Below are 27840 nucleotides of genomic sequence, written 5' to 3'. Positions count from 1 at the left end.
GGCATTGATGCTGGACAGCGCCCAGCGGGGATTTACCCTGCCATGGGTCATTAACACGCTCGCATCGATAACACAGCATCATCGTGTGTGTGTGTGTGTGTGTGTGTGTGTGTGTGTGTGTGTGTAATGTTTATCTTTCCCGCAGGTCCAGCCCGTAGCAGTAGCCAAGCGACACTCATGATCGGGTCGAGAGTGGTGCTCGGTGTCGTTAAGAATTTCTCAGAATTCCTGCTTACTACCCGCTCCTCTAAAGAGCTCTACACTAGAGGCCTAGTCATCGCGAGAAAACCTTGTGACTCACCACTGCGACTCACTTAAGTGTTGATCAGCACAAATTCTTCATTCCTCTCAATTGCTGCACACCGATGTGCTCTCTGGGTTGTTGATCGGTTTGATATCGTGAGCCTCCGATGGAGGAGGATGGGGGCGAAGGTTTGCCAATTTATTTGAACCTTGGAACCTCCCCCAATAGCCTCCTACACCGATTGCTAGCACAGCGGTGTGCGCTCGTTTTCCCAGCATTCTCTAAGCGCAAGCAAAAAACACAAGCGATCTCTTCGGTCCCGCGATCACCTAACCCAGCGGGTGGTGCGATTTTAGTATTTCGCTTTTGGGGTGATCCATTTCCCTCAGCCCTCAGCGGCATGTCGACTGCGGTGCGAACGACTTCTTCTAGCGCAAAACTGTCGTCATTTTCATGTCAGAAGGTCACTCGCGTGTACTTGTGTACTTGTGACGATGATAACCTCAATCTTTGCGCAGTTTTATAGGCCGCCAGCGCAGGGAGAAGGATGTAGCGGTGTCACCTTTTGCATGGGAGATCTACGGGATTGTTGAGCAATCTGTTGTGTATTTTTGGGGTGGCCCCATGCGGCTTGGGAAAATGTTAAAGTCAACGCCACAACCTTTGGTAGTGGACAATGTGTAGCGCCTTTCCGTCGCTTGTCGTCCACTTGACACGGCCCACTGGTACAAATTGGTGTACAAAACGCAATGTGTCGCAGTGAGTAGTGAGGCCAAGCGGAAAACCCGATGGCCTCCGAGCCCAGGTGGGCGTGTGTGAGTGACACTGCGCAAAGGCAGATGCCTCCCATGAGCCCCCCAACTTCCTTCCTGCGCGCCTCGGCCGGGTTCGGTCCAAGTATGCTAATGCAGCTGCATCCATCATGCACACGCGTGCATGGTCGCATCTTGTCCCTTTCTACCCTTGTCCACCGTGTGTGCCGTTGCATCGGTCGTGTGCTTTCGAAGGTGAGAGTCAATGACGCGTACAGCTCGTTTGCTCGCTCGACTGCGCTCGACCGGAGCGGCTGGAGCGGGCCAAAATGGACCGTGACCGCGAAAATGCCTGACGACAACAGCCACCGACAGCGCCCCGTACTTCTGGACGACGACTTTTTGACGCGGGCGCGCGGATTAAGAATTCCACCGCGTGGCTAGGCGGCTGTGTGGCACGATTTATGTGTCGTCCGGACTGCCGCTGCTCGTGCCGCTCGTGATAATCACTAACCTACTGAATTATGGCATCTCCGCGCAAGTTGATCGGTAGCGTAGCGACGTCGGTATGGTAGTGCCTGCCCGAAGGACATCTTCGCCGGATTCACTTGCTACTAGCCACAACACCCGCAGACAACAACACCGGGGCTTACCGATCGAATGTATCGCATACCACACACCAGTTCGATTCCAATTGGACAACGAGCAGGCCCTTCGCAACCCGAACCAGGCCCTGGAACTGGCTAGATCCCGGGGCTTGCCGGCTCACTAACCTTCGACACACTAATAATAGTAATAATTATTCAATGTTGTGCGGTGGCTAGCTCGGCCGATCGAATCCCCCCCGGCACCCGCTCGCAAATGGACGTGATCGTTACAAATCGTTATTTCCTCCGGATCTTATGCCGGCCCGGGGACAATCCATCACATTGTCGTGGGGCTGCTGCATAAAGGAGCATTCACAGGTGGCAATGATGGTGGCGTTTTCACTGGCGACCGGCGTGCCGATCGCGGCCGAAGGTAATTGAATTAAAGCGAGGTTTAAGAACGATCTGTTGCTGGCCCAAACCCAGGCGAAATCGAAATTGATTTGTGTCTCTCTTTCCGGCCAGTGGCATGGATGGCAAGATATTTCAGGGTTGTGCCGCTCGGACATTGGACGAAACGAAGCAACTGGGGTTGGAGTGTTGGAGGTGGAAAATCCGACTCAAACCGATTATGAACGCCACCACGGATCGCCGGTACTAACCTGGAAGAGAGAAGGAAAAGAGGGTAGACGACGAAAGGTTAATTGAATGGAACTCGCTATGTGAACGTGACTATTAGATAGCTGAGAACGAATGTGTTGGGAGTGTAATCACAATGATTGTACATAATTATTTGTTTAAAGCACTAAACAAAGTCCTAAAGGAGCGTGTTTTTCTCGCTCTCCATGTGGGTCTCCTCACGCTGTTTATTATTCCGTGATAATTTGTACTGCTTTTGGCACTAATACTCGCTAAGAGAAAAAAAGCATCTCTATTAGCAATTCATCCCCTTGTGCCCGGATAAAAGCATCCCGTTTGTGCCAGGCATAGGCAAAGAAAATAACGCTTCTTTCTCGTTTTGTTTGTCACAAAACGCTGTGTCTAATGCACTCACCACCGCTCAGTGTCATTGTACGCCGTGGGTCCGCGTCGCCACACGTGCACCAAGTGCAAAAAGATCATAAAGAAAACATGATAATTTGTTCCGTCAAGTGAAGATCGCGTAGTGGAGGAGATCGCCCTCCCTCCGTAGTGGAGGAGACAAGTGGCACACTTGGGCGAGGGCCCACAAAAAGGTGATCTCGGCGGTGGTCAGGGCAGCGGTGTTAAAGCTGTGACGATAATCTTTCGCACCGGTAGCAGCAGCTACCTTGTGTGATGATGATGGGGTCTTTGTAACCTCCTTCTCCTCATCCTCCTCCTCCCACCATGATGCTGTGTGTAGTGACGATGCAGAGATGTGCAAGGTGTGGATGGCGCCGGGCCATTTCGTCTCTCTCAACAACAACAACAACAACAGCACAGCTGATTGCATAATTATGCCAAGGTCAGCAAAAAGAGCCCTCCCTTTTTGAGATGTTATTCTGCTGGGTCGGCGGGTGGGGTGTCGGTAGTGGTGGCCAGTTATCGTTGCGATGGTAATTAGAAGCAACGCGGTGCAGGCACAGGGAGAGAGCACACAGCTTCTCGCACGGTCGTTTTTTATTAAAGAGGCATGAGAAAACATGCTGGTTGGAGATTTTGGTGTGCTGGTGCGTAACATAATACGGCATCATCCGGTCGGGCACCGGGAACGAAGGGCACTTTAAAAGCTGGTGTAGTGTCAAATTGCAACCGACTGACATTCCCTCACCATTTAGTTTGCTTTTACCCAGTAGGTCACTGGGACATGTGAACGATAAGATGACGAATCTTTTAAAAACATTTTTGCTTCAAAGAGAGCTTACGGAAATTCCTCTTCTACAAGTAAGAAACGAAAACTGTCTGGCAGTAGATACACACCGCCGCGCGTCCGTGATGTGATTAACTATTCTGCCTTCGAAACCACACCGTCGAGATACGACGGGAGCACAGTGTCGGCTGTCAGTGTTGTGGCAGCCGGGCTAATCTCACCGATCAATCTCAGCCGATTGCAGTGCGACCCCGACCTTCCCGGGCCTGATCGGTAGCTCCGAGCTCCCTGAGACTAGCGAGACTGCGATTCGATCGTTCGATCGTTGCTCTGAGCATCGGGAATTCTTTGTGAGCGCCCGCATGTAAGGTTCTATTAATTTTCGTTCTTGTACCGGCAAGTATGAATTTGAAGGTTGGGAGTTGCTTTTAGAAAGTTCAAGCAACAGCAGCAGCAGCAGGAGCAGCAAAGGTTCATTGCGTTCTAAGCACGATCAAAGCACGAAGATCTTAGCGATCTATATCGGTTTTGTAGCGCGTTTTGTTGTTTAAGGAATAGCACAACACTGTTGCGCAAACGCCTGGAATGTGCTTAAAATAATTAATTAAACTCTTTTACACATTTTAACCACACCGAGTCATTCGATTCGGCAGATCCTATCCCTACACCTTATCCACAAACCAAGATTACAACAGCCTGTGGCTTGTGGCAATACTCGCACGTACTTTAGCCCGTACGACATCGCCGCAGCTATTACATCACAGCTTAAAGTCGTTCTGTTTTACGATTATCATTCTGGTGCCGTTTTCGGTATTGCGGGCTTGCAGTGATCGTATGCGCAGGGATCACTTTATTACACTCGGCGCGTGTACTCGGCGTACTCTCTAGCCATCCCGAAAGTGTGGTGACATCTTCAACGTGCAAGCCAAACACCGCTTGACAAATGCCGACCACCGTCGAGCAGGGATCGCAGCGGTTCGCAGCGCACTCGCATGACTGACAGACAATGGGGCCTGACGGTTCAGGATGCTGCGCACAGGAGGAATTAGGTCACTATGGAGTGTGTCGCTGCCGGTGTGTCGCAACGCCGGCTTGAACCTTTCGGTAGCAAAGTGTGACGCTCCAAAACCGCACCACTGTGGCGTGCGGGAATTCTTTTGGCAAACGCTATTCAGCAAGAGGTCAACGGCGGTGTCACAGTGGTTGTGACACGCAAATCCTGACGCTTCTATCTAACTAGGCAGCGTTGAGGGGCAATTATAAAAGCGGCTCGTCGCCGAAGTGAGTTAGATCGTGATGGGAAATGTTACTACATGGGTTGGAGTGAGGATTGTACCAATGGCAGGCTGTGCAAGAATGGTTAAAAAGGCATTTGCTTTGCCTAATAAAATTAAGTCCTGCTACATTGCACAGAGTCATCCGTGTTTGAACGCTCATCTTTTCAATCTTTTCAACCTCCTCCAGTAAAGGAAAAAAGTGATAAAAGTATGTATAGCTGCTTTCAATTGCATCGATTAGCATTTTTCACTTTTTATCTCACTTCAGTTCACCCTCGAAGGCCACTTCTGAAGGCGGGCCATATCATACTCCAATGGTGGTCGTGGTGCTGGCTTACGGGCGCTGGCGCTTCCACACGTCCACCCGAAAAAAAGTGCGTCTCTTTAGCATACAATAAGCATACAATGCGGCCGTAGTTCATCGTCACCGTGCAAGAAACCGCCCTCCCCCTCCTCCTCCTTCTCTCTCTCTCTCTCTCTCTCTCTCTCTCTCTCTCTCTCTCTAAAACCAAAAATTCAAACCAGCACGCCCCAAAGAAGGAAATATAAATGCTGCGCTTCATTCACCCACTGACACAGAAAACGCGACACGAAAGACTTCACCGCTAGCATCGGCGGGAAACGTGCGCTTCGGTTTGTTTGGGTTTTTGAGCAGTAGCGTAGACGCCGCGACTTCAACGCTGTCGATTCTTTTGTCTAGCGCACACGGCCCTTTGCTCTCCGGTCCCCCCCACCCCCCGGGCCGTCCCTTTTGCGGTGGGAGATGTTTTGAAAAATTAATTTACGATTTGCGGTTCGCGTTTCCCTTTGGCCACGATAAATCTCCTCTCGCGTGATAAATGTTTCATTGTGGTGTTGGGGAATGGCACCGAAACGAAAAGAGTAGTGGTAGTGTTGGAATGTGAATCGATGCTGTGCTGTGTTTTTAGAGTTAATATCGAAAGATTGAGCTTAAATATCATTCAGTGTGACATTCTTAGGATCATACTTTTTTTTTGCCTTCTGCTTCATGCAGCAGCTGACCTTATTCTACGGTCTGATTTATGTTCCCGCAGGCAATCCGGCTGTATCCGGCACGATCACTGGCCGGCCGAGTGGTGACGCATGATGTGTGCCGTTGTAGTGGTGGGAGCTCGGAATTAGATCCATCGGAATCAATTCCAGAACCGATTCCGATTCCCGAGCCGACTTCGATTCTGGAATCGAATCCGAATCCAGATGTGATACCAGAGTAGATTCCGTAGCTGACTCCGATTCCGGAATTGGCCAGAAATCGCAATCAGTCCCTGAATCTCAATGGGAATGGATCTCAATGGGAATGGAGTTACCGAAAACGAATTGGATTTCGGAGACGATTCTGATTGCGGAGCCTGTTCCGATTCTGGAGCCGATTCCGATTCCCGAGCCGTTTCCGGAACTAATACGGTAATCGATTCCACAAAAATTAGGAGCTAGTCGGAATCGATTCCGACCAAAAAAAAAACCATTTTTCCCAACACTAGTGCCGTGGTTGGAAGCCTTTTTAAGGAAGTTTTGCTACAACTTTCAACCATCCCCCGTACCTCCCGGTAGGGTAAGCGATAGAATGGTTGATTTGTAACGCACACGTGAGTCCCTTCCTTGTCAGTATCCTGCCGCAGATCGTGAGCACAAATTTAGCGAATGTTGTGTGCTGCGCGTGTGTCAGCGTGTACAAGACAACGATCGTGTCCGGGGAGCAAACCGGAGCTAGTACCATGTGGTCATGTTTTATTTAGTACCCCTGTTCGAAGCCGGAGAAGGGGAAAGAATGGTGTGCACATTAGAAGGTAGTATTTATTACGGTCATTATGCAGCGGGGATATACTATGTAGCAGAATGTTTGCCGGCGAAGGTGTACCCCAAACAGATGCGTTTACGCAGTGTGTTGTTCCTAGCAGCTCCGGGCCTCAAGATCCGGCTGTGTTTGATTTATGAATTTTACAGTTGCTTGAAGCATCAACAATGTGTGCCTATTTGTTTGCACAAAAACACACACACACACACACACATACGCACACGCAAAGGCCTAGTGAACTATAAACCGTCTCCAGTAGCATTCAGGTGCATCCAATCAACATTGCAAAGGGGGCCTCTGATAATGCTTCCAACCTCGAGATGCAGCTCATTAGAACATTTTGCGCAACACAAGCGGGTGGGATAAGCAACACGATGAAGAAGAGTAGCAGAGACGTACAATGCACCAAACAAACCACTGTGCTGTTGCTTCTACCAGTGACGAGCCCAGTTTCTTGTTGCGGTTGCCAACAATGCGCGAGCACCAAACAGTTTCACAGCCAACAGTATAACAGCGCACATTAAACAAATGGTGAGCTGGTGGTGGTACAGTGTTAGTGCACCCTTAACACAGCCGAAAGCAAACCCATTTTGTAAGCCTATTGGTGGAATGGGTTTTGCAATGGGAGCCGTAACGCTGGCAAACTCCAAGCAGGGTTGGGATCTATGAGCTAAAACACAGTGGAAGAAAATGCTTTCTATTTGTGTCACACTTGATTGAAGCAAACAGAGATAGAGGCAGGTGTATTGGCCTTTTTCGAATTGCTCAAAATTAAGGGTTTTTTATTCGCCTCCCTAGGTCGCAGCAGTGGAGCTACTCCCCCATTTGTCATATGACATTTTCTCACCGCCGTCACGGTACACCGCCAAAGATTGATCGGAGCCGATAAGTTTATCTTTCCCATTTCTATTGTAAGCTTTCCGAAACGCAACACACCACACCAGCGGCAATAGTTTGGCAATAGTAATTAATGCTTGTTTGCCAACATCATCATCATGCTTGCTGCTTGCAATTTGTCACAAGAAAAAAGGTTGCATTAGCAGACAGCATCGGCGACAGTGAAGATAAGATCGAACTGCACTCTACCCGCAACCCGGATCAAGACGGCTGGACGGCCGCTCGGCTGTTTGTTTTCGCTGGTGCCGCTCGATGTTGCTGCAACAGTGCGTCACATTCAAAACCAAACCCCGTAGGGCACCGTAGGCGTGTGTGATCCGGCTTTTGTACGGCAGCACACACCGTTACTTTACTTTAGATTTAGATCCTTTTCCGTCTGTTTTGTGTGCACGAGATCTGTTGTTCTGGCCTGATTGTCGTCACGTGATTTTACAATCCTTTGCCCAAAACAAAACAACAAAATCCGGATACAGTAGAACCGAGCTAAGAGTGCAGACGGCGGGCGTGTTGGGGCAGTGTGGGTAACGCTTAACCGTTCTTACTCATTCTCAGGCGCCTCGTGCGTTTTATTTTTAGACGAGGCGGATTTTACGATTCGTTTCTTCGTTTTTTTTTCTTTTTGCCTTTTCTATGTACAAGATTAATGCTCCAATGCGGTGTGTGACGAATGGTGGCTCCGTACGGGTGCGCTGTTAAAGCTTGCTGACGCTTTGCCTATTTTTACACCAAGAACGTGTCGCGAACCGTTACGTTTCGCACGGAAGCATTCGCTTGGCAAAAGGGTACCGGATCTGGTTGTGGTTTATTTTAGTTTTAGTTTTTGTTTTCTATTCGCCTAATGCCCTGATGAGAAGATGGGGCACGTTTTTGTGCGAGTAGATGACAAAGCTACTGACAAAGTAAAGGGTGATTCCCCTCCTGGGGTAACGCTATTCGTGATGTTTAATATTCTACGTAAGAAACTGAGCAAACAAAAACAGTCACCCCAAAAAGGGCAACGAACGTTTAGTTGCGTTTTGTTGGTGGATTTGCGCACCGTTCGATCGTTAACAGTGACCTATTTTTGAACCGATCGCAACGTATTACGTACCGAAAGCAGCCGCCGCAAGGCACATGATTAATCCTGAACCATATCGTTAGCCTTTTCGATCGATATTGTGGGGGAAAGTATCGCTGTGTGTAACAGCATAATGTACCGAGAAAATTAAATTGTCCCTCCATAGAGAGAGAAAGAGAGAGAGAGGACGAGAAAGTCGGGCCGTTGCGTAAGGGCACCGAAAGGATCAAAGCAGCGAAAGCCCTGGGAGAGCAAACACGAGTTTGCTGTAAGCATGGGCAAGTATTAGCGAAAAAGGAGGCGGAATGAATTGTCATTCATTTTCTATCAATCATTTAATCTACCAGAGCGAGCGCTAAAGCGCGAACCGAGCGCTCGAACGGGGCTACTAAGATCCAGATCACGATCATACGCGACCGTGTTGCGTGCGTTCGAACCTAGGAAATGAGCTGTACAGTGCAATGAACTCTCTCTTTTTCCTCCTAAAGGTGTGCCTAAGGGTGTAAGTCGAAACATAATCACACTCGCTCGTCAAGAGGAGATTAAAAATGAATCAAAATATGGCTATTCGGTGCGTCGGTGCGAGGATCACCCGTGATTGCGCCGTAGGCACGTTCGTCCGTTCGCCCAACACCCGCTGTCAACTGACCTACAAAAAACCGATGTTGCACCGCAACATTTTAGGGCAGTTCTCGGGCACGCTAGCAAATCGGGTCTTCTCACGCACCCCGGCGTGGAGATGGGTGCAGCAAATGGACGATCGGCATCCGATAAGCACGCCATCGATCCTCGCAAAATCGAGCGCACGCCGGCGCGCGCAATACCTCCAAGTGCGCAAGTGCATGCAACTTCGGCGGCACCTTAAGCTTTTGCAGGTTGACCAACACACACACACACAAGCGCGCCCGCGATCATACTGTGGACAGTGGTAGGCACGACTCCAAAGGGCAGTGCAATGTTTGACGTGATATCGCGCGTGTCCCATCATCGTTTGCCGCGAAAGAAAGGCATGAAAACTCACACACCTGCTGTGGCTGGTGGTGGTGGTAGTGGTGGTGCGGTGATCGTTATCGCGTGCTGCAACCTGTGGCCGCATGAAGAAAGATACAAGGCGGGATAGTTTTGCAACGTGTCTCTAATGGTCAGGGTGCTGCTGGTGCTGCTGGTGCTGCGATGGAGTGCTACTCCCCGTTGCAGGGTTAATTAAAACGTTTTAAGGGCAACCGAGAACCACCCATCGGTTGGAATGGGACGGCGTAAAATATTTCTGCAACACTGTTGGCACACACACACACACATACGCACGCGCTCTCCATGATACCGATTAGTGGAGTTGACAAATGTAGCTTAGTTCGGAAATGGACGGGTTCGTCGCTTGAAGTCTTTCGACTGGAAGCAAAGTTTCGTCGCTTGAAGTCTTTCCACTGAAAGCAAAGGTTCGTCGCTTAAAGTCTTTCGATTGGAAGTAAGGGTTCGTCGCTTGAAGTCTTTTGATTCGTATGATGCTACAGGCATCGTATTTTTCTCTTCGTCATCATATAAATTTAATTTTAATCACGCCAACTCAATTGACGCGTTGACTGTCATTTCTTATTGCTAATATAATGCTCCGATCGTTCGCGTCTGACATTTAATTAAATACGCTTATAATTAGATTTCAGTTTATCTATCGAATCGCACAACGCATCTTGTTTTTAATTTATTGATAGCAATCTAGAATTCCTTCAGTGGTTTGCGTGACGAGCGATGCCGTTTCATGCTGTTTCTAATAAATATAAAACAGAGATACCAACACTCCTTTTTAAATGATTCCAACAACACACAACACAGCGGCTGTGTTTGTCGTTTTTTTCCTCTTCTCTCTGTAGTTTTGAATCTATGTCACTGTGCGAGAAGAACAAGAAGCATCATCCGTTCTAGAACGATACCTGTACCTTCGCTTTTTTACACGACACCTAATGAATGTGCAAAAGAAGAGATGTTTTTTTTTGTTTTTGCATAACAGTGCCCAAGATGAGTTCTAGATGTCGGTTGAGATCGGTTTGTTCTTTGCAAGCTGCGAGGAAGCCGGGCAAATGGACCCTATGGGGAAGCGGGAGGCCCCGCAGGAGGAAAGGGAAGTTTGCTGCCGATACGAAGCGGCGGTACGATCACCATTGAACCGTCGGATCCGCGCTCGTTCATCGGCGGAAGATGCAAATTGCGACCGACTGCAGTGGTGGCGCGGTAATGATCGATCATCGCCGCACACTCCACGCGAGAAGCAGGGCAGCGGAGCGAAACCATACCATCGCCATGCTACACCATCATCGTGCGCCAGCGATCGTCTGCTAGGTACGTGTTCGTGGCCACGTTGGCTGGGGCGATCTCCTTTCCTGTGCGATCATCGTTTGAACAGCTGATCTGCATGTTTTGAAGCCAGCTTGGGCCCTCGGACTCGGTGACGAGCAAAATTGGAGCGTTTACTGGAAAAACGGTCGACCTTGGTAGTGCAACAAGCGGGAAGGGGGCGGTAAAAAGGTCGCCTATTTTTACCCTACTTCTGGCTCTCCCCCTTTCTGGCAGTTGGCTGGGCACTGTATATTTAAATATTTTCATTGCCACGCACGGACGTGCGGGAATGAATATAGTGCGGACCATTTGTACGTGGTGTGTAAGACATCGATCGCTTCTCACAAGTCGAACGATCCGTGCGCATGTTGTGGATTGCTATTTGCTTTCGGTGGCGATACTGGCATACTTCCGGATTGAAAAAAAAGACACCACCAGAGTGCAAAGACTTTGACACCATTCAATTACCTCAATTTTGAAGCTGATCATTTGTGGAGAGGGAAGTATTAAGACGCGTCTCCTCTTTTTAAAAGGTCAATTATGTAACCTGTAGTCTATTTGGGAACTGAAATTAAGGCTCGATAATCCTCTTAGCTTGATGATTGCGGCTTTTTGTTTCTCTTTTGCGCTACTGTGTTTATTCTCGATACTTTAATGGGGTTTTTTTTTATTGATTCGATGCGAACAATTTCGCACTTTATACTTTTCGCCAAGCAACTCGAGCCATGTGAAAAAAAATGCACAAAAATTTTCAACAACCATCAGCCTATACATTACTAAATAAAATGTATTCAGCCTTTTGGCAGTGTCCAGTGTGGTGGTGGCTGTTGTTGCAAAATCCCACTTTGGAGTACCATTTCGAGGTCTTTCTTTCTCGCGGGCCGATAAGACAAACCTCCTCAAGAGCGATACGTGATGGATGCTGCCTATGCGCGCAAGAGCGCGTATGCAAATCGTTTGCGCATATGCATGGTGAAGAAAAATCCACCCATTCTCGGCTGCTGCGGGCCGTGATGAAGCCGCGCAAGATTGGCCGGTGTTAAGTGTGCAAAAACACTAGATAGTAAGCAGCAGCAGCTGGGGGCAGGCCATTGTAAGTGTGAAAAAGAAGAACCAAATTGTGGTGAACATCATGCGATCATAGATGAGTAAGAAAGGCCACCTCGGACTGATCACAGATGCGTCGTCTGTCGATATATCGGGTGGGGCACGCGAGTTGCAGTGTGCCAGTTTCCATGTTCTCCATCCATTGTCCCACCGGGCTTGGATGTGTGTTTCCATGTTTACTCTTTGCGCCCCATTGTGGATGCAAAAAGCAAAATATTTGAATTTAATTTTGATTATCTAACGCAACCGGTAATAGGCGCACTAGAGGGAGAGAGAGAGAGACTTGCTCACGTGAAATTGAAGGGACGCGGTAAGACGGCGAACGATTTTTACCGATTAGCCACGCATCATTCGTCCTGTGCAGTTAGTGTAGATTCGCCACGATCATTTCCAACGATAATAATATCCATTGTTTAGTGCGCTTAAGACCAACGCCGCAGCCAAAAAGGTCACGCTCATGCGCGCCCCACAGGGCCGCTGCTGGAGAGAAAACTGGCGTCAACTTTAAATCATAACTGTAGGCCGACCACCCCATTACTCTGGCTGCTAATATCTTAATTTTGTGGTGCGCCCTGCACGTCTTACATCACACCGAGACACCGGCTCGCACAACGGTCACAACGGGATATTTACCTGCATGAAGGTGTTAAAGCTCATCGTGTGTTGATGGGTGGTTGCTGTTCGTCTAAATTGAACCTTTTTTCAGACACGCACGCACACACAAAAACACTAGTATACACCGCGTTGTAACTTTCTTTGTGTGTTATCTATCTTCCGTCGAAATCACGCAAAGCATAAAGTTTATCACCAGCAGCAGCAGCAGAAGAAGCTTCTTCCTTGATCGTTTGTTTTGGATCACTTCAGTTGGAGCCTTCTGGCAGCCTTTTCAATGCACACTCGATTATTTCGACTTATGACAGGCTGCAATGTTTGCTTGGGTTTTGCACTTCTTTTCCCCTCTGCCTACTGTGCAATACACACTTTCACACACTTTGGCATATTCTCTCTCTCTATCTCTCTCTCTCGATTCGATGTCACTGTGTGTTTTTATGCATTTTTCACCAACACGAACGTTGCTTGCAATACCGCGGCACCGCACCGCATTTGCCAACCGTTGGCACTGCTGCACGCGCGTATGGTTTTGCGCAGCCCGTGAGTTTAAGTTTAAATTTCTTCCCAGCTCACTCAAAACGTACGCAAGCGCACGAGGTTATTTAACTGCAAGCACGCTGCCAATACTTTGCGATGCGGGAAATGGGTTACACACACACATGCGGAATTGATTGACATTTACCCAGTCAGTTCAGCTTCACCGAAAACCGCACGACTCGTCTCGTGCTGCGGTCGGGCCAATGAATCATGCGTGTGTGAAAGGAGGGTATGAGTGAGGGATAAAACGGCCAACCGCGAAAGGAAGGTTAAAGAAAGTCGGTGAGTTCTTGGCTGGGCAGGCTATTACATCACACACCCGATGCGGGGTCCTTGAAAGTGTCTGTGTCGCGTCGGGATTGCGCAACGAACCGCGCACTTCCTGCCGTCGCGCTATTCTGCAAGGACCTGCACACGCAAAGCACGCCAACAAACGATTTGGGGAGCACACACTGCACACTGTGTGAGTCTCTCGTGGCACGGGGTCTTACTTCTGCCGGTACACCTCGGTGTGTGATAAAACTGAACTTCAAAAACTGCACACAACGCAACCACCACTTTTGGATGCAGTTTCCAAGCTGGCGGAGCAGGCACGGAGCGTTAACGAGCCGGTGGCGTGCCGGGGAGTGCGGGCAAAAGCCCGGGCTAGATCTTGCGCAACAAACCCCAACCGGCCTAAGGGGCGTTTGGGATATGGATGCTGGAGTGTTTGTGTTGGGTTGTCCCTCCCGGGAAGCTCTGGTGGTGCGGGGCACGCAAACACGATCAATCGGTTGTCCCACCTCTTTTTTTGGATGGCTAGCGGATCCCACCACAACGTTAATCACACTCCGCGCGTACTCACTGTACTCTCTCTACTACTGCTGGCTGCCTGGTGTGTCGGCACACTCCGCAAAGGCTGTGCATAAACTGACAGTCCGCCCGCTGCTGGCGGTAGAGTTATATGGGAATTACATAAAATTTGCAAACCACACTCTCTCTCTCGCTCTCGTTCTCTGTGGTGGTGCCTTTGATCTCACGGAGGCACGGCACAGCCGTGTGAGAGTGAGTCGTGCGAAGAGATCAGCTCTCTGCGTGACCTAGTGCGGATGCTGCGAGAGCGAACCTCAACCGCACTCAGTGAGCGGCGATTGCTCTCAAAATGAGATGAAACTCTCTTGCAATGCTAAGCCCGCATCTGATCAGCTGTTGCTTGCCTATAGTGAGCAGCTGAGCAAGCATCGCTCACAGAGCTTCTCACTAGCAATGAATTCTTGCAAGTTCTTCTCACTATGTCCTTAACGATCATTTTTGTAGTTGAATTTAAAGTAACAAATTAATCCAAAATTCATTAAATCCCTTCGTTTGGTAATTTTAATTCCTTTCATTATGTAACCGGAACTACGTGTTCGACACAGAACGTGCGTGCCGTCGCGAAGCAACATTAATCCAACCACGCTCATCGCACGCATCCCGGACCTACCCGCTGTGGCACGTGACGAAGCAAATTTCCTTTCAAGCTGTACAGCACAGCAATGCCTAATCGGAAACCTTGGTAGTACGCCGTCGAAGTGGAAAAAGTTCACCGACCATCGATGGACAATTCGGTGCTAAAAATAGGGACACACGCCTGTACAATTATCATTTCCCAGCACCATTCAGGCATTCGACAGGTTCGATCAAATTGGTTCAAATAGATAAGCAAAAAATGTTTCCAAATTCTTTCCAATTCTACCCAACCAAGCCAAAGCTAATGGATGTCCAATTCTCAAAAAGGGGGCTGGTACGCGCCTTTTTTCAAATTATGTAATCACTATAAATGGTTCCTGCGCGAGGACGATGCCTCCAATGGGTGGAGAAAAATGACCTGAAGTGCTGTTACAGCAAAAAAAAAAACAGCGTTTAACGAGCTGGAAGACGGAACGGATGATACAAAAAAATAGCCACGACACACAAATTACACATCACGCGAGAGTTGTTAGCAAAACAATCAGAATTGAGACTTCTTCAGCGTAGCAAAACCGATGATATATTGGATCCTGTTCGCGCACTTATACTGAAAAAGCCCGCCTTTTTCTGTATAAGAACAGATAATACTGGCCCAGGAAAAAAGGTCTTCGCGGCAAAGAATGCACATTTGCTCCGACGCCCGGATGGTGGCGGATTAGACATTTTGTAGCATCATCACCTCGGTTCATCATTCGCGCTTCAGCACGAGACTTCACGGTTTCGTTGAACCTTTGGCGAGGTCGTTTCGTATCCGGGTGTGGAGTGCTCGTTATCGTATGTGCATGTATGATGTTGAGGGGCAGCAATCCTCTATGCAGAGCACACGGCAGGCTGATCAGATACATCCCCCCGAGGGTGAAGAATGAGATCATACTTTTAATTGCGCCCGCTTCTAATCGGTGTCTTTGTCCGCTCTCCCATTTTTTTTTCTTTGTACAAATAAATGCTATATTTTATTGTGTTCAAATATTGAAAGAAAATTAGCCCACCCTAAGGGAAGCAGATGGAGATAATTTCCATGTCTAAAAGGGAAGCTTTTTGTGCCGAAAGAACAGATCGTGAGTCAAGTTTGATCTTGCTTGAAAGATCTGTAAGGGCTCAGACTGACGCCCTGAGGCTATTGAGGCTGATCGTCTCTTTGTTTGACCGTTTGTTTGTTCCGGTTATTCCACCTGGTCAGCTCACGCGAGAAGTCAGCGTCAGTTTTAGCGTCGTTGAACATCCTCCCCTTTCCTTCATCACTTAACAGCAACCGAGATTCCTCCCCGTTTGATTGACACTGACATCGTCGAGTCGGTATCAAGCATCGCAGAGAGTTCATTTTTTTGTTACCTCTTCGCTTCTCAACATTGTAACCTTGAAGATGCGCACCCCCCCTTGGCGAGGTGGAAGATCTTTGTATTGTATTGAATCCATGTCAGGTAGCGCGCTTGTGGAGATGTTGTGTTAAGCACCGGCAGGAACATTGATCTGCCAGGCTGCCTCAAGCATCATTAGCAGGCCGCCGTCCGCGGATGAGGTGTTGATGCCAGATAACGGATCCTTCTGCTGCGGGTTCAACAAAATGCCTAATTCAGCAATTTTAAGGTAGAGTGAGTACAGCAGCCTATAGACTTTTGAGCGCAGATTTAGCTGTATTACGAGTGGATCGATCACAATTGAGAAGCACTTCCTAGCATGAGATCTTCCTGACGTTGGTGCTTTATTATGCAAAATTATGCGACGCGTACGTACCACCCCGTTAAAGCGCACGTTATCTTTAAAACGCGTTCTCAACCCAAGCTAACTGTAACACTTGAAGTGGCCATTCTCCTCATGAAGTTATAGCCATCCGCCTCGTTCGCCTCAGCGCCTTTCAGTGTTTCGCCGAATGCCATGAAGGTACCATAAATTAATCATCTTTAATTCGCCACCATGATTGAGGCATGCGAACTAACGTCGACGCAAGGGGCAACGGGTTGTCTCCGGCTCTAATTACTTGCCTACCTGCCTGCCTACATGCCTGCCTGTCTGTGTGATCGAACTGTGAACCAGCCTCCTCCACACACACCGAAATTAAACTCCATTCGCTAAAGCGCTTTATTCGTCGCATCAGAACGATTAAAAACACGTGCCCCATCGAGCATATGCCGCTGCATCTCCTGCACATGAGTGTAGGCGAAGGAGTGCATTTTAATTGAAAAGCCATTCGCGCCGATGATGTGCCACTCCACGTGGCAGGCGATATTGATTAAGATGGTTCGCCCGCATGCCACTTCCGGGGTTGGTGTGCAGTAAAACATCAATAAAACAGCGTCGAGAATGTAATGTGCGATCGCACGATCAAGCAAATGATCATCCAGTCGAGGGTACTTATAACCAGTCCTGAAACGCTTTTCGATCTTCGTGTCGTGGGGTTTCCTCCAAAAGCAAACACTAAAATAAATATTCAGTTATCTAAACGCGCTGATGAATGGGAAATTGGGAAGGCGAAATGAGAAGAAGGCATGGAAAAACACGACGCAGCATTTAACTGCGATCGAGGCAACGACAACCGGGCACGACCAGCGCACGGTAATTTAATTTCCACATTCGCCTGCTACCGTGTCAAGTTCAAGGGTGGTTTTGTGATGCTACGCTCACCAATGTGTGTTTATAACACCACCCCCCCTTGGTTGTAACTGGAGCATGCAAAAGTGGGTCCAGAGAGAGCGAGAGAGAGCCAGCCCTCCATATTTGTTCGATCTACATTAGCACCGGGAGCATTATCACAACCGCTGAAGCAACCATCTGTGGATTTCCACTCCACGAATATACGAGACGTCCCATGACGTAACATGGGTGACCTCTTCTCCTCTCGCTGTGTGTGGCTTCCACTACTCGGGTCCCTCGGTTCTCCCGGTCGTTAAGTGTGCAAATGGGGCTCTGCAATGGCTAGGGGAAGGTTTTATGCAACAGCCCAAGTAGCCTGAACTGCTTATGCGTGTTTGGGCGCGGGAAGAAGGCTCGTTTTCGCTGTTGTAGCTGTGCGAATGTCACAACACGGTTAAAGACGACATTCGGAAGGTTGGATGGGATGATGCGGTGCGCAAAAGATAATGGAAATATTATGCCCACTTCGTGAGTCGATGGTTGTGTGTGTTGAACCGGCCGGTAAAACGGACATGGAAATGTGTCACATAAATCGTGCGGGCTTGTAGCTGTATTTTTAGCAACTTTTTTGAATATTGCTAAAAATTATGAAATTAACGGTGTGCATCCTCGTAACAAACGTGCGTGCGCAAATAAGGCTAAGCTCAATACCGTTGGACGTTTAATTGATATTTACCGGCAGCAAATCGGTAGTCTAAATGGCAGCACAATGAACCGCCAATTCAGCCAAATATTGACATTTTGCGTACGATTGTACACAGCATTTTGTACAACCGAGCCGAGCGATGTGGTTGGTAGTGTTTTTTACGACAAAATGTACCGCTTTCTGCACGGGAATGCGAAGGTCACTGAGCCAGCCAGCAAACAAAACGGTAGAATCGCTAGATCATGCTTGACACTTGAGGATTACGAAGGGGCTTGTGCGTTTTTTTCGCTTCCCCCGTATCGCTTCCGTCAAAAGAAACAGCTGTTTTGGGTAAGCCTCAAAGTGATATTTGAATGTAATGCTTTAGAGCAAACACTTCAGCTTGGATCGTATTGGATGATGGGTGGTGCGAGTTTGGGGAGGGTTGGATGTCGATTGTAACTTCAAAATCGCTTTAATTTCTAAGCGTACACTTCCTCGCAGCTTAAATGCTTAATTTGCAGTTGTTCTTTTGATGACAGAATGGATGGCAAGCAATGATCACGGAACGATCACAGCTCGAGCTCTGACGGTTTCGGACTGGTCTATGTAGGGTTATTTGCATCGACTAGGAAATAGTTCTCTGCTTGGTACTTTTAATCGGTTTTAACTTCAAGATCTTGATAAATAATGGTTGTATTTTAAATGATTCAAGTATTTTATCTCTCCCTTAGAAAGGCCATCTCGGCCAGCGCCGCAGGAAGGGATATTTCTCACGGATTCATAAACAAACTACCCCTCCCAAACCAGTATACAAAGCAGCTTATAGCTCATCACAAATTAATGATTTATTTGGATCTGAGCCTTTTATCACCCCCTCCCCAGATATGGCATGTGGCACCTAATTTGCTTCCGTTCAATCGTACACATAATAGGAATATGAAGCCATTAAAGCCGTAGCCTCCCCGGGCTCCCACAGCAGTTCCGCACAGCACAGTAGTAGTAGTAGGTAGGTTCGATCGAATTGTGATGATGGTGTTGATGATGGTGCATTGTTTGACCGCGCTACCGCTCTACTCAGGTCGGTAAACGAGCGGTATACGATCTATGGTTGAGGTGTTGAGTGTACCGTTCTCGATTGTGTTGCGGAATTGTGTGCCGGAACTGCGAGAAACCGGCATCTTCTGCTGTTTAATTTTACGCTAGGTTAGTGTTTAATTTGTGCGCGTAGCCCTATGGGTGCCCGTTGCTGTGGACGCTACAGCGTTGATGGGTTATTTACATAACGCTGCTGCTCCATCTGTAAGCCGGTCGATGCGAGTCTTCTTTTTGGGGAGTGGGTTGTTAATGCTATCGACTCATCTCTTACAACGCAGCCAATTTCTGTCACCGTGAGGAACAAAAGCCACGATATGTCCTTCGAGGGCAATCTGCCTGTCTGCCAGACGTGATGTGATGATTTTGAAGACGTGAAGTGTGAAGCTGGCTTTAATGATGTATTAACCAAGCAGCCCTATGCGTCTGTTGTTCTGAAAATCAAATAAAGATGATCGGATGGTGTTTTTTTACATGCCATCGCGCGAAACGCGACCGCGTTCTGTGTTGGCGCTCCCCTCTCCACGTGCACATACATACCGCACGTGGGTAAAGTATGCGCGACCAATCAATTTACCCGCTCGATTTCACGCACGAGAACTGATCGAAACAATCGATGAGAAGCGTGCAGGAGCGCGTAGATCATTAGACGCAATCCACAACGTTAATGTGTTCACGCAGCGTGGCTCGGCTTGGCTCGGAATTGGTATTGATCGAAGATAAGCTCGGTTCCAAATTTGGCATGACACACACACACCCGAAATGACAAGAACGGAAACATAATCCAAAGTACCGTGTCATGCCGTTTCGTTAAGGATCGCCATAAAAACCGCCCCGGTTACTAAGGATACAATCCATACGCTTTCGCGGGGTGAAAATATCCTCTAATCCAGAACGATCATCTCAGTAGGCCCCTCGGCTTGTTTCTGCTAAATTTCTGCTGTTACTGGTTTTTTGAGGGATTATCGGACGATCGAGAGCAGTGTCGTTATATCGCCATCACTCCGGAACCTGATCTTTCCCCACCCACTGGTTCAGTTTCTCAGTACTCTCTTTACAACTCGCCGATGGTGGTCAGTTTGTCCGTAGACTCCCGGTATCTTGGATCGATTCCAAAAGGTACTTAAACCTGCGGCGACCCAGGACACCCGGATGGACTGGGACACGGGGAGAACATGGGTTAATTGATTTCTGGCTTGTCGGCACAATCACTTCCCGCCGTTGTAAGCGTTGGCTGTGGGCTCTGACTGACAGCTCCCCCCGGCAGTACAATCCACCCTCTCTCCACCCGCTGGAGTAACATAATTGATGAACTTCAAACATTCTCCACGCCCTTCGTGGTCAAAATGTTGAGCCGAGTTTTGGGACTCAGTACTGAATGCTGAGAAAGTTTGGTGCGTGACGTCAAGCCGCGCTTTTTTTTTTTGTATAGAAACCCACACTTTTTGGCTAACACTCTTGTACGAGGGCATTGAGGCTTTGTTGTAACGTTTGATAGACTGTGTACCGGGTTGTCGAAAGCGGTTAACCGCCCTGATCAAGAGAGTGTTTAGCTTTTGATTTTGCCGTGTCGTAGTGTCTTGGATTGGTACACAGCGAGACTAAAGGCATGAAGGTCCTAAACGGCATTCTGCCGCACACTGACGTCAGAACTTTTCGCAGAGCAGTCGCCTTTGATAGCAAGTGCATTATTGTGTTGGGCAATGTGATAATGGAGCTATGAAGACACAGCAGCAAGAAAGCATAATTGAAGCTTTTAGCAGCGAGCTTTTAACACGTGTGCTGATTTAGTTGATCCTAACAGTGCTTAACGCTCATAACGTTATTAAGTTGCGATCATTTCGCTGTCAAAAAACAAACATTTATTCATAACACTATCACACCTCGTTCATGCCAAAACTTCAAAAATGCATCACCAAAAACTTCTTCTTTCATTTATTAACATCTAGGTGTTGAATTTTGCAGTCTGCAGCATTGGTGGACGCCAAACGTTGGGAATGCATTTACCCGCTGGGTCAGAGTGTGAGTTGTGCCCCTTCTAAAATATTGGTTTTGTTTTTACCACTTCAAAACCCATTACCATTTGGACTAAAAACAAATCTAGTCTTTTGGAGAATATTCAAGGTCAGTCGCTTGGACGTACACGCGGGTTCATCAATCTTCCAACATTGTCTATTACACCGTGATGATCAGTTGATATCTCAACACGCGTTGCTTTTTTGTTTTAAATCCCAGCCAGCATAATTAGAACCTGCGAACAGAGGACCAGTGTGTGGGACGTGTTGGGGCGCTTTCTGTGTTCTAAGGGCGACTGTTGCTAACTGCCCCGACTTACAGCAACTCGTCCAAAGGCCTGGTTAAAAGTGAAAGGAAGCTTTGGTTTGGTAGAACTTTTTTGGTTCTCTCTTTAATTTGTTCTTAACCACGTAAACCCACCGTTTTACTGTTGATTACTTTGTGCCGGTTGGACTAACGCTAGAACAAGAGTGAGCTTGTGGCAAGCAACATGTTCTTGGAATGGTGTTTCAGGTCTTTTTTTTTTCTTCAACCGAAGCAGCTTCGAAATTGGAGCGTTCACATTCGCGTTTAAATACACACACGAGAAGAAATAAATGAAGGATGGCCTGATGATGGTGAAGAAGAAGGCTGACAACGCTAACCATTAAACGGCCGCATTCTTGACGTTTTGCGGACTTCGAACTTCGTACGCCCAAAAAGCTTCTAACGCGTTCTAACGCCCTGTAATGAGACATCGCGTCCATCGTGCGGCTCAGCACGCAGCAGGCACTTAACATGCTTGGCACATTAAAACAAAGATTGTGTGTATTAGACGAGCAAAACTGTGGTTCTTGCGAGGGCAGTAAAACTTGATTCCCATTTTTTTATCTAATTTGAGTTTCGTATCTGGAATTGCCCCCTCTGTTTTTGCTTAAAACATTCATGGTTCGACCTTCTAAATTTGATTCTTTGCCTTCCCAAGCCTTTCCAAGGCCATTGCAGGAAAGGTTCCGCAGGAGGTTATCTTTTGAAGCGAATGAATCGGTGAATAGTTTGTGACACAAAATTGAACGGTCTTCCTGATCGACATTTGCTGCTGTGCTATTAGACACACATGATGTGTCACTAATTGTGCCCGGTTTCTCACAAGGCCCAAGAATCCCGCTGCATATTTTACGCCATTGCAAAGGCAGCGAGAAGTATTAACAGACGGTCACCGCAGCCCGTTGGTCGCCATTCGCGATCGGTCGGTCGGTTGGTCGCACACAACACCTGCTTGTGTCCTGATGATGAATGAACATCATCCGCCGATTGCGTGCGTTTACGTTGGCTAGCTCACCAAACTCACCACAGCAAAGGCTCGCACGAAACGATTATAAACCGATCATTCGCTCATGACTATGCAGCATTTGCCCATACGCCACCAGAATTCGACGGATATGGTTGATTGCTGGTGCTCGATCACGATCTAGTTTGTACCGTAGCACGTCTGATTGAATCTATCTGTCACACGGCAGAAATAGACTGGGAACGAATGGGTGTCCACCGATGGGGTGTCCAACACCTGCACCGAGCAGGTCAGTGGGTGCTAGCTACACGTGCTCTGTTATTTGTGTCCGGGAAGCTTTCCAGAATGCTAAGAATGCACGATCTCCCCGTACGTTCGCGGTGAAGGGACACGTGCCCCGGACCAGATCAGCTGGAACCGTTTGACCGAGGCTCTCCCAGTTTTTTGTTTTTGCTTGTAATAATGCCTTTAGGCTCCTTTCAAACACAATCGATTACGCGTGGCACACGCTATATTCAGCTCATAATTGAGCTTGGGTGGAGTCTGTTCTTGTTCGCCAGGTCTCTCTGCTTAATATTAGCACTACCAGCACACACCTGCCGTTTAAATTCTTCTTACGTTTCATTTTACACTCACTCAATTGCACTAAGTGCTCCTAATGAGCGGCAGCAGTAGCTAACACCGTCTTACGTCTTTATTTCTACTTTTCTCGCTCACCTGTTCTAAGCCATTTAGCACGGCGGCGAGCAAATGGTGCGGCGTGCGGCACTTGCTAGAATCGTTGAAATTTCTCAAACGTCCAAAGCGCTGCTAATGATTGCGTATAAATGCTTTTCATGACACTGATTACGCTCATGCACACACACACACACGCACGCACCAACGTGGTGATTATATAATGGGCAATTCGTTACGCTTTTGTTCTGTTCTCCTGTTGTGCTTTCGCTTCTTTCTCCACTTTGTTTAGAGCGCTTTTTGCTCCCCTCTTTTAAATGATCCATTACAAAAGTGTTAACGGGCGCTCTTTGTTGCGGGAAAATGGCTGCAATGGTGAGCAAATAGACACAAAATAGACCGTTAAACGGGCTCTCTGTGTGTGTGCATTAGTTAAATCTTTCTATTTTAGTCGAATGGAAACGACACTTACCCGCCATCGCTATTTATCGTCAACCAATTTTATGCGAATGGATGGATGTTCAAACTTATCGTTAATACCTTCGCATTTGCGCTTATCGAACCCAAACTAATTCAATTATCGTGTAAATCCGCGATCGCTTGATCATCATGCTGCGCAGATCTTCTTCCAAGCGAGCCAGTATCGTGTCAACGATACGCGGATTGAAATATGCTAATCTCAGTACGTAAGGTACGGCTGCATCAGTCCGTCCATTTGTTCACCATTTGGTGCCACATTGGAATGATGGGGGGGTTTGCAAAATAATTGCATTTTATGCCATAAAGAAGAACCGCGCGCGCGCGCGACAGTACTAACGCGCGGTAAACTTGACCCAACTTGCCAAAGCGGCAGTCCTTCACCCCGCGAAGGACACACACTGATGCGGTATAACAGCGACACTTTTTTAATCTATGCGACACATCCTATGCGCATGGTGATTTATTGTTTAATGGTTTGTGCAGACTAGAAACCAAATCAAATAAGCGGGCAGGATTCAAGCGGACTTTGCAGCACGGAGGTTGGTGTTGGTAGGTACAGACTGGGTGGAATATCAATGCCGATTGAGCAGCGTTTGGCGTTTTACGCGCTATAAATTAACGCTTAATGGGGATAATCTTCAGCCTAAGAAGCTAAGAAAGTGTAAGGTGAGAGATGATCATAAACTAAAACCTGTTCATATCTTCAGTATACTGGAGCTCTTGTTGAAAAGTTTTGAAGTCTAATCTTCGAAACTAAAACTGCTCATAACAATCAATATTATGAATATCGTGTGTGACCTTTCCATTCTCCTAATCGAGTTCAGTGAGCTCTAACACATGAGAGATAAGCTTATTTAAAAGAGCTTCCAGAACGGCACAGCAGCTCGTTATGCGTTAATGCAGCAATAGATAACGCCTCGAAAGACATCAATGCCAAAAAAGCGACGAACCTTCCTATGTGTCAAGTGTTATTCTATAAAAAAGCTACAAAATTTCACACAGCTTGTTACTACAAACATAACCAAAACTCATCAATTACATCAGTCCAACGTCCGAGCGGCTGATAATTGCACCCCAAGGGGGGCTGATTGTTGTGCCGATTTTCCTTGACACATGCTCCACAAAATCCTTTACCGAAAGTCGAAAACAATCTACCACTATAAGGCTCGGTCGGGTGGGTCGAGTCGGACAGCCGGTCGGTGTATTTATTGTCCATGCCTGAGTAACATCCTTCACGTACCTTTTCTTCCGCATTCTCATCGACTGGCGGCTCCGGCTCTGGTGTGGTGGGCTCTTCCGGAATGGTTTCGTTGCTGACGTTGTTCGACATTTTGCACGACTCGGTATATGTGTGTGTGTGTGTGTGTGTTTCTTTTTGTGAAATCCTTTTTTTGTTACTATTTCGTAACTGCTTGCAATACACGCTTCCGATGGTCAACGATGATGGTAATCACTAGATTGAACGTTACAAAATCCAGGGAGGAGGTGTTTATTGTAACACCCAAGAATTAAAAAACAGATAAGCACAAAAAAGGGAAACCGAACAAAGGATCGCACTACTTCACACCCGATCCACCAACCGATCGTTCAATTTACGCAAATCTTTCAGTAATTGTATGTGTGTGTGCGTGCGGCGATCATCACACTTTACGGGCGCACTAACAAAAAGGGTCGGTTTAATCCTTTGCCGATCGGTTTGCCACTTTCAAAAACACTTATCAACACTTGGTGGGCGTTCAAAAAGCGTATCCTCTGCTCTTATTCACTTCACCCGCCACAAAAACCTACGTCACAATGCGGGCGGGCAGCACATCGACCCAGGAAAGGAAGGATATCACTCCGTGATCGGGTTAAGTCATTTCAATTAATTAACTATCTCCCAAGTGTAGTGGTATCACCGCATGCCGTCGCTGCCGTCGCTGGCTCTCTCTCGTTCTATCGAGTGTAGGGCATAGAAAGCACGATCGCTAAGACGCTCGACGCTGATTGACGTGAGCACATCATTCCACCGTTCTGCCCGTTCGTTTGGGCGAATACACTACACTCTACCCCGGGGGGCCGCCGTTCACGACTCACGAAACGCGAACATCACTCACAGGCCATATCATTGAAACACCAGCTGGTTTGACGCACAAAACCGTTTGACGCGCTTATTATTTGAAATCGATCGACGCGCTGTGTATCGAGCGCAAGTACAGGAAGAGGAAGGAAACGGTACAATTAAAAAAGGTAACCAAATCGAACCAAAAAAAAACAGACGATCGTCAATTACAAAAACTAACCAAAAATTGCACACACAAAAAAAGCACAACAAAATATTCACCAAATCAATTGAACTCTGAAGGAAAGTGATCTAAAAAAGCAACAACTCAACAACTTTCGTGCTCGATCGGTGGAAGACACCAAGCGGCCACCTGCCGGCTAGCGTACGATCGAGTGACTGGGCGACGCATTCGCTCGACGGGCCACCAACCCACCCAACCGCCGTGTGATCGGGTGTGCAGAGCGCGGTGGGTGAAGAAGTTTTCTTGTTCACTCCTTGTGAAAATTTCGTTCATCCTTTTTTTTTTGTATTTTTCCCACCACCACGATTTTTTTTAGCGCGAACGCGCGCGAACACCAACACACAAGGTTCGTCGCCATTGCGACCGAGCATCGAAGTCATCCGTCCATAACACTAAAAGGGGCGCCGCTGCCGAGTCCACGAACACTGTTGGACGGTGGTCGCCGATTTCGATCGCTTTTTCCTGCCGTCCTTTTCTTTCATTTGATGCGCTTTACGTGCGTGTCTACGCGTGTGTGTGTGTGTGTGTGGAGGCGCTTGTTTGCATTGTTATGTCGTCGGCGTTGTCGCTGGTACCACAATCGGGGGTGGTTCTTCTGACTTTGATCCCTACCCTATGCCCATTTTATGAATCAGAACGAGAGAGAGAGAAGGAGAGAGAGAGATACATCGTTAAACGGAGGCTCAAGCGGAGTGACCCTTACATTTTGTATAAGAATGCAGAATGCATCGTTTGGGGAATGAGTTTTTTTTTTGGGCCTTCCTTTGCTTAAGCTACTTGCCAATAAATCACCCGAACCAAAAATGTTAATTACATCTACCCACAATGGATATTACAGTTCCAAAACTCTAGCGCCCCAACCCAACAACTAATGTTCTGTAAAGTTCTCCACATACAGCACGTCGTGTATGCTCCGTATTTACAACGATTGCCTCACTGCATGTGAGTCCCATCCATTCTATGGCGATCGATCCACGCTGACCTTGATATATCGGCGCCGGCAGGCAGACAGCGGCAACGGCAGCACGACACGAAGAGGACACCCTCTTTTGCCCTACAAAAACACCCCCCCATACAACAGTAAAGCCCTACTGCAAGCCCTCCAGTGTGCTGCCGGAATGATGATTGATCGATGTAAATATGCTGACACGTTACATATTGTGCCCCCTTTTTTTCAATCATAATAAACCTTCCCACTAATGCCCCATTGGTAACTTCAATAATTCTCTAACGCCTGCGATCTTTACTCATGTCGAAGGGGGGTGAGCGTGTGGATGGATTTGCACCCACTTTAATAAACTTTGACCACCGTGTGTCTAACTGTCGTCGTGTGTCGCTTTTGTTGCCTTTGATTGCTGGCCCTGTTTACGCTGGCACAAAACAAGGGAGCGAGCGAGAAACACGAGCCACCGTTGAAGCGAGAAAGGAGCTGAAATTAAGTTTTAATCACCCACAACAGCTCGGTGGCTTGTGATTGCAAAAAAAAAAAAATAAACGACAAGATTCTCGTTACATGCATGTGTGCTTATGTGACTGTTTGTGCTAATCCTAATCTGTGTCTAATCACGTCACCGGCACCTCCACTCGGCCAATGCGGGCTGAGTGACCGACTCGCCGTTGCGCTTCTCGCAAACACACACTAGAGTTCGCACAATCGGAATTGCGCTAATCGGACGCGTGCACACAACCACAAGGGAAAGGGAAAGGGAGTGGAGGCGTAAGGGTACCTAATATACACGCTACGAGCATGCATAATTACCGCGATCGCGCACACGGCGCAAACGGATCGCGGTGGAGTTCAATGTCAACGCCACTGCACGACGGACGGCTGTGGTTGTGCCGTCCGAGATTCCAAACATCCGCCGCAACGGTCTTTTCCGGTGTTGCCTCCACCACCCCACCCCACACCGTCCATCGATACCGTGACCGTGTGTGTGTGTGTGTGCCACGGTCACCGATATTTGCGCGTCTTCTTCGTCTTGCGTCGCCGGTGCCGAGGAGCTTCCTGCTTGATGGTGCGTACCGGAGCAGAGGGCCACCAATGGCCCCGGGGTGGCGGTCCCTGGCGGAAAAGGGTGGAATTTTAATTGAAAGGACAATGCTAATTGCCGCTTTCGGCCGGCCTGCCTGCACTCGATCAAGAGCGCGATCCTCCAGCAAAGTCCCGAGCAGCAAAGGTGGGTTTTGCTTGCCCGCACCACGAATTAAAGGGCTACCCCGTATGAGC

General features: G+C 47.9%; 1 protein-coding gene across 3 annotated transcripts in view; it reads right to left on the bottom strand.

Annotated features, from left to right (window-relative positions):
• Window positions 1–25087, bottom strand: part of LOC121592623 — a 35062-nt gene extending 9975 nt beyond the window's left edge. The window contains exon 1 of one of the 3 annotated variants that reach the window (XM_041914250.1): window positions 24569–25087. In XM_041914250.1, coding sequence (XP_041770184.1) covers window positions 24569–24658 — 90 coding nt within the window. In that variant the 5' untranslated portion in view covers window positions 24659–25087. Of the gene's footprint in view, window positions 1–12532; window positions 13963–24568 lie in introns of those variants that run through there. The other 2 variants (XM_041914251.1, XM_041914254.1) reach the window with 2 other exon arrangements.
• Window positions 25088–27840: the final 2753 nt, after the last annotated feature.

Source organism: Anopheles merus, chromosome 2L, assembly GCF_017562075.2.
Source record: "Anopheles merus strain MAF chromosome 2L, AmerM5.1, whole genome shotgun sequence".
NCBI lineage: Eukaryota > Metazoa > Arthropoda > Insecta > Diptera > Culicidae > Anopheles > Anopheles merus.
Note: the sequence above shows the minus strand (reverse complement) of the source record. Positions and strands in the feature narration are given on the sequence as shown.